This window comes from Rhinolophus sinicus, chromosome 17 (genome assembly GCF_057876585.1).
Source record: "Rhinolophus sinicus isolate RSI-liver-muscle chromosome 17, RSI-T2T, whole genome shotgun sequence".
NCBI classification, from domain to species: Eukaryota; Metazoa; Chordata; class Mammalia; order Chiroptera; family Rhinolophidae; genus Rhinolophus; species Rhinolophus sinicus.
In genome coordinates this window covers 12202289-12214906 of record NC_142517.1, presented here as the reverse complement: position 1 = coordinate 12214906, position 12618 = coordinate 12202289, and the positions used below count along the sequence as shown (strand labels likewise).

The 12618-nt window shown below is 33.2% G+C and overlaps 1 protein-coding gene across 1 annotated transcript; it reads right to left on the bottom strand.

The window, feature by feature from the left end:
• Positions 1–11628: 11628 nt before the first annotated feature.
• LOC141571703 (keratin-associated protein 20-1-like) lies at positions 11629–11805 on the bottom strand. The gene has a single exon (XM_074333520.2). The coding sequence runs from the start codon at positions 11803–11805 to the stop codon at positions 11629–11631; it is 177 nt and encodes a 58-aa protein (XP_074189621.2).
• Between the last annotated feature and the right edge of the window lie 813 nt (positions 11806–12618).

Here is a 12618-nt window from a genome sequence, read left to right as displayed (position 1 = left end):
ATACAATGTACAAGGTTAATATATAAAAGTCAATTGCTTTGGTCAGGCACCTACACTGTCCATGAAGTGGTCTCCCTAATGAGACAAGTGTCCATCGGAAACCCTATAAAATCTTTACAACATTATTGACTATATTCCCCAAACCGTCTTTTGTATCCCTGCAGCAATCTTGTGGTTACTGATGGTGCTTTCTAATCCCATCACCTTCTCCCTCATCCTGACACCCCTCCCATCTAGCAATCCTCAGTTTTTCCTCCATATCTCTGAGACTGTTTCTGATTGCAGTGTACACCTGAAGCTGAAGCTGAATAATAACGAATGTCAACTGTAGTTTAATATATATATACACAGGATATGGAATACAGCATAAGGAATAGAGTCAGTGGAACTGTAACACCTATATATGATGTCAGAGGGGTAGTAGATTGGGGGAGGGGGTTATCACTTTGTGCAGGGTATAAATGTCTACCTATTACATTGTTTTGTACACCTGAAACTAATAATAAAATAAGATAATAAATAAAAAAAATTAAAATTAAAGTCAATTGCTTTTCCACATATTAATAATGAACAAGTGAAATTTGAAATTAAGAAATAACACCATTTATTTTTGCAGTCAAAAAATTACATAAAATAGATATGAATCTAAAAAATATGTATAAGATCTATATGAGGTAAACCACAAAACACTGATGAAAGAAATGAAGAAAGAACTAAATAAATAAATATTTCATGTTCATGGATCAAAAGACTCAATATTATCAAAATGATAGTTCTTCCCAAAGTGATCTATAAATTTACAGCAATCTCACTCAAAATTCTAGCATATTGTTTTGTGGATGTCAACAAATAAATGATAATGTTTATATGAAGAGGTGAAAGACACAGAATAGCTACCACAATACTAAAGAAGACCAAAGCTGGAGAACTTACATTACCTGACTTTAAGTCTTACTATAAAGCTACAATAATCAAGACAGCATAGTATTGGTGAAATAATAGAAAAAAGATCAATGGAGCAGAATAGGGAGCCCAGACATAAACTCACACAAATACAGTCAACTGAGCTTTGTGAAAGGAACAAAATAAATACAATGAAGAAAAGACAGTCTTTCGAACAACTGTACACTCACATGCAAAAAAAAAAAAAAAAGAATTTAGAAACAGACCTTGCACCCTTCATGAAAATCAACACAAAATGGATCACAGATATAAATGTAAAATACAAAGCTATAAAACTTCTAGATAATAACATAGGAAAAAAACCTAGATAATCTTAGGTATGGCCAAGACTTCGACATGACACCAAAAACACAAAATCCATTACAGAAAGAATTGATAAGCTAGACTTCATTAAAATTCAAAACTTCTGCTCTGTGAAAGACAATGACAAGAGAATGAGAAGACAAGTCACAAAATGAGAGAAAATATTTATGAAGCACACATCTGATAAAGTAATGCTATACAAAACATACAAAGAATTCTTAAAACTCAACCATAATAAAAAATAAACAACCTGATTTAAAAATGAACCAGACATTTAACAGACACTTCACCAATGAAGATGGCAAATAAGCATATGAAAAGATGCTTCACATCATACACCACCAGAGAAATGTTAATTAAAATAACAATTAGATACCATTACACAGCTATTAGAATGGACAAAATCTGACAGCAAATGCTGACAAGAATGTGGAACAAGAGGAACTCTCATTCATTGCTTGTGGAAATGCAAAACAGTATAGCCACTTGGGAAAACAGTTTTACAGTTTTTTTTTCAGTTTTTTTTTTGTTGTTGTTGTTTAACAAGCTAAATATACTATTACCATATAATCCAATTTATCCACTTGTGTCCACACAAAAAGCTGCACATGAATGTTTATAACAGCTTTATTTATAGTTAACAAGACTTGGAAGCATCAAAGATGTCCTTTGCTAAGTGAATTGATAAATTATGGAACATCCAGAAAACAGAATTTCATTTAGTGATAAAATGAAATGAGCTATAAAGCCACACAAAGTCATGGAAGAATATTAAACACATATTGCTAAGTGAAAGAAACCAATCTGAAAAAGCTACATATTACATGATTTCAACTATACAACATTCTGTAGAAAGTAAAACTGTAGAGTCAGTAAAAATTTCAGTGGTTGTGTTGGGACGGTTCTTTCCTGCGAGCACAGCCGCTAGGAGCTTTCCGTCCCCATCCCTCCTCCGATATCTTATCAGAGCAGTTTTCTGCAAGCACAGCAGCCAAAACAGTATTGAGCGATCACAGCTGTTATGGACGGACCTCCCCAGCACCCTGGCCGGATTTAACCAATCCCTAGCACTGCAATAGCAATGGCGCGAATCTCCCCCAAACCCGGAGGCCTAACCCTATAAAACAAAGCGCCCGACCCCAGTAAGGGCTCAGTCTTTTGGGAATAATCCCACTGAGCCCGCCGGCGTAATAAAGCTGTGTTCTCCCTGATCTCTGCGTGCCTGCTTGAGTCTCTCGGTCTCTGCCATTTTCCGCAACAGTTGCCAGTCGTTAGTGGTGGCCAGGAGGGATGAATAGGTATAGAGCACAGAGTGAAAAAATCCTGTGTAACATTATAATGATGGCTACATGTCATTAAACATTTATCCAAACCTATAGAATGCACATCAAGAGTGAACTCTATGTAATCCTAATGTAAACTATGGATTTTGGGTGATTATGGTGTGTCAATGTAGCTTCCTCAGTTGTAACAAATGAACCACTTTGATAAAGGATGTTGATAATCAGGGAGGCCAGGCCTGGGGGGAGGGCAGGAACTGTATGGAAAAAAAAATCTCTGTAAATTCTTCTTAATTTTTATATAAACATATAACAGCTAAAAATAGTTTCACAAAATTAAGATAAAATTTAGATAAACCCTAAATTTCACAGGTCGAATATTTTAAAAATAATATTTAAATCAAATTTAATATCGCCAAAAGAAAAGATGAGTGAGTTTGAAGATAGAACAATAGCAATTACCAAAATTTAAATACAGAGAGAGAAAAGTGTTTTAACAAGAACAGACCCTTTGTTATCTGTGGTAAAATATTGAGTGATCCCAAATATATGTTTATATATCCAGAAAAGGGCTCAGCAAAAGTATTTGAACAAATATTTCCAAATTTGATTTTAAAAAGATTCTACAAACCCAGAGCCTGAAGAGCTCAACAAGCACCAAATAACAACTATACAAAGAAAACCAGGACAGGTATTATCATAATCCTTATTTGGGTAAACTGAAATAATATTTTGATTTCCGAGTTTATTAAATTATAATTAATCTTAAGGTAGAAATAATAAACATGGTTTATGGGATGTGTGGCATATATAACAGTAAAATTAATAAAGTCAACAGCAAAGTGTGGGAGGAATGAGTGTAATACTATAAAGTTAGAATATTCTGTATAAAGTTGTATAATATTACTTATGGCACAATGTAGTAAATTAAAATGCATATTGTAATCCTTAGGGCAGCCATTAAAACCATCAATGTTGGCATATGTACTAAACCAATGGATGAAGGATTAAAATGAAACACTAAAATATGTCCAAAGAAGTCAGGAAAATAAAGTAAGAAAAAGAAAGAACACATGTAGCAAGTAAAAAACAAATAGCAAGATACAGACTTAGACACAACCCTGACAATAATTATATTAAATTGAAATGGTCTAAATGCTACAATTAAAAATAAAACCCACATCTATCCTCTAATAGAAACCCACAACAAATACACAGATAAGTGAAAATAAACATATGAATAAATATATAATACACACATGAATTATTAATATATTATAAGCACTAGTTTTAAGAAAATTGCTGTGGCTATATTAATATAAAACAAAGTCAGCCTCCAAAAAAAAGATACAAAAATCAATTCCTTAATGAAACACAAAACTGCTAATGAGTCTGAAAACAATAGCATAAAGAATGGCATGAAGGAAAGGATGTGTACTGCTATAAATTTGTTTTATGTGAACTGGTGTAATATTATTTGAAAAATGTGCTAATTAAGATGTATACTGTAATATTTATAGCAACCATTAAAAATATTATATCTAATAAGCTAATATAAAGGAGACATAATGGAATTCCAAAAAAACACTATCAAAAAATTTAATAAAAGAAATAAAAATGGGGGGTCAGAAAAGAGAACACAAATAGCAAAATGGTTTGGACATAAACATAACTGTGTCAAAAGTAAATTAAATTTGAAAGTCAAAATATGTCAATTATAAATAAGAATCAAATGTGGCTATTATAATAAAGCCACATTAAATGTAAAGACAGAGAAAGGCTAAATAATAAGAAAGCTAGAGTGGATATATTGTTATTGGTCAAATAAGCCTCGGAATAAGGAATATTACTAAAGCTAAAGAGGAATATTTCATTATGATAGAAAAGTCAATCTCTTAATAACAATTCTAAATGTGCCACACTTAATGACAGAATTTCAGAGTGAGTGAAAAAAAAACCTAAAAAAATACTGAAACAAAAAATGGGAAAATCCATAATTAGAACTACAGATTTCAAAACAGTTATCTTGGTAATCCATAGAACTAAGTAGACAGAAGATCATTAAGGTTATAGAAATAGAAATAAATTAACCCAATTGATCTAATTGGCATCTATAGTACATTACACCCAACAATGGTAGAATGTGCATTGTTTTCAAGTGCTTATGGAATACTCCAAGATAGATCATATGGTGGTCTATAAAATAAGTTCTAATAAATGAAAGTCAATATATTACAGGAATAAATTCTATTGATTTTAAACTACATATCAAAAACACACAAAAAATATGGTAAACCTGGAAAATCCCTCAAAACAATGTAATCTAAAGCTTATAGATCAAATATAAAGCACAAGAAAAGTTAAAATATAGTTTTAAAGGAATGACAATGACAATTTTTAAAATACTGAAATATGTGGGATTGTTTGTCAGCAGTGACTGAAGAGAAATTTACAACTTTAAGAGCATATAAGAGAATAAGACAATGTGTTTACTTATTTGTTTATAAAAATATACCTCCGAAGACATACATAGATGGAGAACATTTAAAATGAATAAAACATGTTGCATTGATTGATTTGACTGTATCAAAATCCTGTTTCCTTATTTTGAATATTACTAATAAAATCAGTAATGTTAAAGGTTTGGTGTCTTCACATCTCTGATAATTAGGAGAATGCTAATTAAAACAGAGACAATATCCTAAATTACCTTTGTTCTAATCTCGTCAGTGTTACATAAACCACACACCACTATTTAATGTTAGACTGGAATAAGAGTTAAAACTATCTTATGGAAAGGAGTATAATTTGGGGAGGTCAAGGAGAAAAAGAATTATTTGTGGTCAAGAGCAAGTCAATTGAAACTATTGAAATGCTCCCTGCTCCTGTGATAATTGGTTACAGAATATTAAAGTGAAGATTTGTTATGGAAGGTAGCTTTGTAAGTGTGACTGTACCATCTTGTTAAAGGGCCTCAATTGGTTAAAGCAAGCCTTTTTAATGCCTTAAGTGTTATAGGTTGTTTTGAAACAACACACTAATTATATTAGTCCCAAATTAGCCAATGATGTGAGCACATGTGGTGGGTCCCACCCACACTGAGAGCATATAAAAGGCCCTCTACAGGGAGAAGTGTCCAGACTGAAGTCACCTACACCCCTTCTCTACCCAAGAATAACCTCAACAGCCAACACCATGTACGGCTACTACGGAAACTACTATGGGGGCCTCGGCTATGGCTGTGGCTATGGAGGGCTGGGCTGCGGCTATGGCTCCTGCTATGGCTGTGGCTTCCGCAGACTGGGCTGCGGCTATGGCTGTGGCTATGGATATGGCTCCCGCTCTCTCTGTGGCTGTGGCTATGGATATGGCTCTGGCTTTGGCTACTATTGAGGATGCCATGGGAGACTCTCATCCTCTGTGCCTGGACTTCCGGATTCAACAACTCTCAACTCCATGTGTCATATGCCTGTCCCTTGAGTGATATTATCTTGCTTGATTGAGGTCAAGTATGGCTTGCTGTTGACCTTCATTCTAAACTAAAAATTCCCTGAATTTACCTCATTACTTGGGATGAGGTGAATTCACCTGTAACCCCACACTTCCACTTTCATCAGGAGATGATGTCACAGTAACTGCCTTCATAAGACTTTCATGCTGGACTTTGTTTCTCTGCTGCCCTAATAAACTGGTTAATCCAAACGGCAACCTGTGTTTTTATTTGTCATTTGATGTCTCGAGTTTCTTACTGATATTTTTTTAGTTTGCAAGAAAGGCAACACTTGTCTCCTGAGGGGGTTATTTTACCTTAGTATTTCTGGATCAGCTTCTTGACCAATTCCGTTGTCAACTGTCTTAGAAAAGGAACATTGTGTGAAACTTTAGTTTCCTCCTCTGATACTGAGGGAGTAATATTTTTCATGCTGGGTAATTCTCAACAATAAATGCAGTATTATTTATAAATTAAGCATTGTGTGGTGCATGGTAAATATTGAAGAAAAATAACTTGCCCAAGTTTCATATTCTTCTATCTCTTAAAATAAATGAATGTTGTAACATCCTTCTCTACATCTATCCCTTTTAAAAATATATTTAAACAAAAGAAACATCCTAAGGAATGTTTTTACAATCTATTCACTTTGTAAGGTAGTAGACTGTTAAACTATGTGGCTTAAAGGGTGGGCCGTAATAATTAGATGATACATTTCAGGTATAGACAAAAAGTCAAGGTCTCACGTTGCAGTAACCAAGGAGTTGGTTAGGTCTGTGGTCTCAGCTGAGTCTCAGCTGAGAAAGGACCTGCCTCCAAGTTCACATACTTGGCAGAATTCAGTTCCTTGTGTATAGAGGCTGTCTACCTAAAGCTCCTTGTCATGTGAGTTCCCAAATATGCTTGCTTGTTTTCCCAAAGCCAGGAATGAAAAGAGTCTCCAGCAAGATGGGTGCTACAATCACATATAATTTTACGTAACATGATCATATACTCACAATCATACATATATTTCATTACCTTTGCCATATTCTATGTCAGAAGTCAGAAGTCTTGCCCACACTCAAGAGGAAGGGGTCACACAAGGCATTGACATCAAGAGGCAGAAAACATGCAAGCACCTTCAAAGTATGTCCACCACTGATATCAAAGCTATGCCTCCCTCCTCATGACAATTAGGAAGTTTGCCTGCATTTGCAGGGCGCTGGAACAATTTAGAGCACATTCGGATTATCTTGGCTGTGAAAATTTGATAGAATTTCCCTGAGAAGTTATCTGGACCTGGAGTATTTTGTGGGGTATTTCCTTAATAATTTTCTTTGTTCTAAGGAAATCAGTCTCTTTATAACTTCTAAATGTAATCGTCTGAATTTTGGTAATCTGTATTTCCCTAGGAAATTATGCATTGCACCTAGGTTTTCAAATTTATATCCATAAAGATCTACTTAGTAGACATATAATTTTTAAAACTTCTTGTTTCCATGTTTATTTCTCTCTTTTATTTGTTATTTTCTATATGACTTTCTCCTTTTCTTCTTTGATTAAATTAGCAAATGATTTATAAATGTAATCTCTTCAAATACTAGCATTTTGAATTATTAAATAGCATTTTGAATTATTAAAGTGTTCTTTTGTTTTGCTTTGTTTTTGTTTTTTTTCTGGTCTCTACTTCATTAATTTTTGCAAGTCTGTTAATTTCTCCTTGCATTGTTTTTGGTTTACTTAGTTGTTCTTTATGAAGTTTTTCTTAGCTGGGATAGTAAGTTATTGGTGATATTTCCTCCATTTACCATGACAAAATATTTAGCACTATGAATATTCGCTAATTACTGCTTGAAACATTTTAATAGATTGTGTTAAGTACTTTTTTTTGTTACCATCATTTAATTTGAAATCCTATTATTTCAGAATATATTTTCTTTTTCACCTGAGAGTTTTTTAACCAAAAATTTACTTTTCAGGCTAAGGGGATTTTTTTGTTCTTTGTTTTGTTAGCAGTTTCTGGATTGTTGCATAACAGTCACAGCGTGTTCTGTTGAATATTTCTACTTTAAACATTTACTAATTTTTTAGTAACTTTATTTATAATCAATTTTTGTATATTTTCAGTGGAAGTTTGCAAAGAAGATTTACTCCCTACTATCAGTATAAAACTGGATATCCATAATCGCTACCTATTTAATTACACTGTTTAGGTATTCTCTAGCCTTTACCTTTTCTACTTGATCTGTTTCCTCTGAAAGTAGTATATTAAAGTTGCCCACCCTTAGTGTGTTTCTATTTATGTCTCTATAGAAAATAGATGACAGATAGATAGGTGGATGATAGATATGAAGGTGGAGATAGATACAGATATAGGTACAGATACAGATACAGATACAGATACAGATACAGATACAGATACAGATGCAGATACATATACTTTTTTCATATAGATGGTTTCTGTGTTTTGGGTATATAAATAAAATACTCACAAGCATATTTTTATTTAATATTTCTTTTAGAGAGAAATATTGGGATTCAAGTACCTAGGCTATTCCAATTTTCTTAAGTTACTCATGAAAACATTGTATAACTATTTAGTGCAATTTGCCAGTGAAGACATTTGGCCTTCTGTTTTCTTTCTGGAAATGATTTTTTAATTATAGATACATTTTCTTCATCAGATATACGTTATTCAGATTTGCTTGAGTCAGTTTTGGCAATTTGTGTATTTAAAAGAAATTTTCTATTTCATCTATGTTGCAGAATTTATTGAAATAACATCTTTCATAATATCCACTTAAAATTTTTGTTTCCTCTAACATCTTAAAAGACATTATTTCTTTTATTCTTCATATTGACAGTTTGTATAGTCTCTCTAATGCTCTTGATTGATCTGTTTAGAATTTATCAATTTGAGTAATCAGTTCAAAGTGCCAATTTTGTGTATTATTGATTTTATCTAGTTTGTCCATTTTCTATTGAGTTGATACCACTCTTGTCTTTATTTTTTCTTTATTCATCTTACTTTATATTTGATTTTCTCTTCCTTTCTAGCTTTTTAAAGAAGCTTAGAGCATTGATTTTTACAATGTCCTTTTTTTCTAACATAAATAAAACTATAAATGTTCTTCTAATCACTTCTTCAGTTGTAAATCAGGCATTTGGTATGACGTATTCCTTTATTAATCAATTTAAAATACTTTCCAATTTCCCACGTAATTCCTTTTTTGATCCACATGTTATTTAAAGGGAGGTATTGCCCAGGAAGACTCAGTTCTCAAGTATCTGAGACTCTCTGACTCCTCCAAAAGACATCCTGGCAGGAAGGGAGATAGGTGGGCGTTCTTACCATGCCAATACTCCACCAAATAACACACAGCAGACAGGCTGGTAAAACTCCTTCTGCATTTTTGTGCAGCAATGTCAGGGGTCAGTGGGACAACCAGTGGTACGAGATAAACCAAACAGACAACATAACACGGCAACAATGCTGAAAATTATGAATCATAGCCCATAAGGTCCTTGTGTTAAACCTAAACAGGGTGACTACTTGCTTTAAAAAAAGATTTAAATAAGACCAAGATGCTCTTAATGTACGAAATTTCTATCATACCATCATATGAAGAAACAACAAATAAAAAATGCAGCTTAAATGAAAAAAGATAACCAGCTGACACTATGTGAATGAGATGTTCAAGTTATCTGACATAGATTTTAAAGTAGTCATCATAAAAATGTTTCAATAACCAAACTCTCTTGAAATATTTATGTTGAAAGTAGAAGGAATACATAGATAGATAGACAGAAAGATAGAAATAGATATACATATATAGATATACAGATATAGGTAGATATAGATATATAGATAAATTTCAAACAGATGCTATTAGAAAGCTGGAATGGATATAATAATATCAGACTAAATAGGCAAAACAGACTTTAAAACAAAGAAATTTAATAGAGATAGAGAAAGACATTTTACAATGATGAAAAGGGCAATCTATCAGGAAGATATAACAATTTAAATCATTATGTACCTAAAAACAAAGCACCAAAATACACAAATCAGAAGTTGACAGAATTGAAAGCAGAGGAGACTGCAATATTCACAGTTGGAGGTTTCAATATCCCACTTTGATAATGGATAGAACAACTATATAGATTAAAATATAAATAGACTTGAGAAACACCAACTAGACCAACTAGATCTAACAGACTTCTAGAGAGCATTTAGCACAACTACAAAAGAATACAAATTTCTCTCAAGTACACATATAGAATGTCTTCCAAGATAGATCATATAATAGGCCAAAAAGAAGTCAATGAATTTAAAGAATTGAAATCATACATAATCCCATATTTTGTCTGTCTTCAACTGCTAGAGGAAGACAAATCTCATAATTTTCTCCTCTAGATGCTTCCATAAAATATGCATTGGTGTTAGGTGGGGGGCAGTTTAACATTTTTGCCAGCCTCACACTTTAATCTTTATTCATAAGCAATTTGGTATGGACCATTGTGTAAGGTACCACAATTTGTAAAATAAATCACCAGGATATTAATACAGATTATTGATGTATATTTTATCATTGATGATATTATTATTAATACTTAATACAAATAACAAATGGAGAGAATTAAGAGAAGTTATTATAAACAGCTTTACTGAACATTACTCAGACTACCAGGATCAAGGATACAGTTTGAAGCTTTTATTTTGAATCAGACTTGTGTTTCCATGCGTATAGTCTACTCAAGCCACTGCCTTGTTAGGAAAGATGGCAGATCTCTTTCCGAAAGGCAAGCAGAGACAGACCCCCTGAAAGTGTCACTAAAAACAGACTTCAAATTCTATATCTTCCTGGAACAACATGAAAATCCTAGACAGATAAGCTCCCTGTGCCGCTACAATGCAGAAGATGAGTTCAAGAACATATTGCCAATGAGTGAAAAGAAACAGCAATAATATAAAATTTAGAAGAAAAATTTACATCTGCCAAGAGGCAAATTTAAATATCAAGTATCAAGAAAAAATGAAACAGTAACGAATTGAAATGGTGAGAAGAGGGACACTGCTTTGCCAATGTCTCTAGTCAAACTTTGAATATATTCAACATGAGGCTTTGATTAAATCAAGGTAGATAGTAGTAGCCATTGGATCTAGTTGAATATAACATTTTTCAAGCACTAGTTGAATATAACTATTCAACCATACATCTAAATTATCAACTATAGATATCCAAAGGGTGACCAATCTCAAACACAAGTACAAACACATACACACACACAAAATCTAGATAAACATACATGCAAATATTACCAGCGTGCAGGTTACCTTTAATAAAAAACAAATTTAGACAATTTTCTAAATGGTTAAGGTCACTTGTATTCAATCATATAAGAGTAACACAAGATCAAATGAATATTTTTCTAAATTATTGGGAAATCAGGTAATTTCAATCAAAATAGTTCTGATGTTACATGGTAGTCTAAGATTTGGTTGTCATTGTTTGAACAGACAGCAACATGGTCATTATAAATAATGCAGGAAGTACACATAGTGTCTCATAAGAGAATGTCTTGAACAGAAGAGCAATCTAGAATTTCTCAGAAGAAGCCATAAGACCAGTATCTTCCATAGCAGCATGGACGGTAAGAAGAATATCCATAGCCACCGTAGCCATAGCCAAGGCCACCATAGCCATAGCTCAGGCCACCATAGCCATAGCCCAGGCCACGATAGCCATAGCCCAGGCCACCATAGTAATTGTTGTAGAAGCACATGGTGTGAGCAGATGAAAAACTCAGTTGAAGAGCAGAGTCGAATTCTAGAGTTTGATGTTAAGGTATACACAGGGCCTTATTTACCAACTGAGTGGTATGTGGGGCAAACCACAGGTACTGTTGGATTCATGTTCCAAACTAATTGAATTATAATCATCTCCAGAATTCCTCACAAATCACATACCCAAGATAATTTTGCTGTGTGTTAGGATGCCTGTAATGAAATCATGTGCTTTTAATGAAAGATTCTTCTCCTACTTTGGTGGCTTGTTCATTTCAGATGTGAAATCTAAGCTATATTACTAGCTACCATGTGATCATATGACCCATACAGGTTTCACTTCTTGAAAATTCTTCTTTTCCTTTAATAATATCCTTTTTTTCTATCTGTATATATACAGCCTTGAGAACAAAAGTGTGGCTTCCAAGAGGTAGGGAAGGATGCAAAGTTTGTGCAGAAGACATGGAGCAAACATAGTGAAGACCTGACAGGGTTCAGTTGTAAATCATTGAATGATTAATGTTGTTTATTACTGTTTTGTGAAGCAATATTATTCACGTTTGTTTGCAACTATCATACATATGCATCTATTATTTTGTATATTATCAAAAGCTATAGTAGAGTCCCTGAAATTTAAATCCATGGACCACAGTTATATAAAATAGAAAGATTTATCCTATTAGTAATTGCAGTTTAAAAATCATTCTAAAACTATCAAATTAATTGACACCATGTACCTCCTGCTATGACAAAACTAAATATGCACATCTCTGTAGTATTCATGCCCAAAATGTATAACCTCTTCTTTGCTA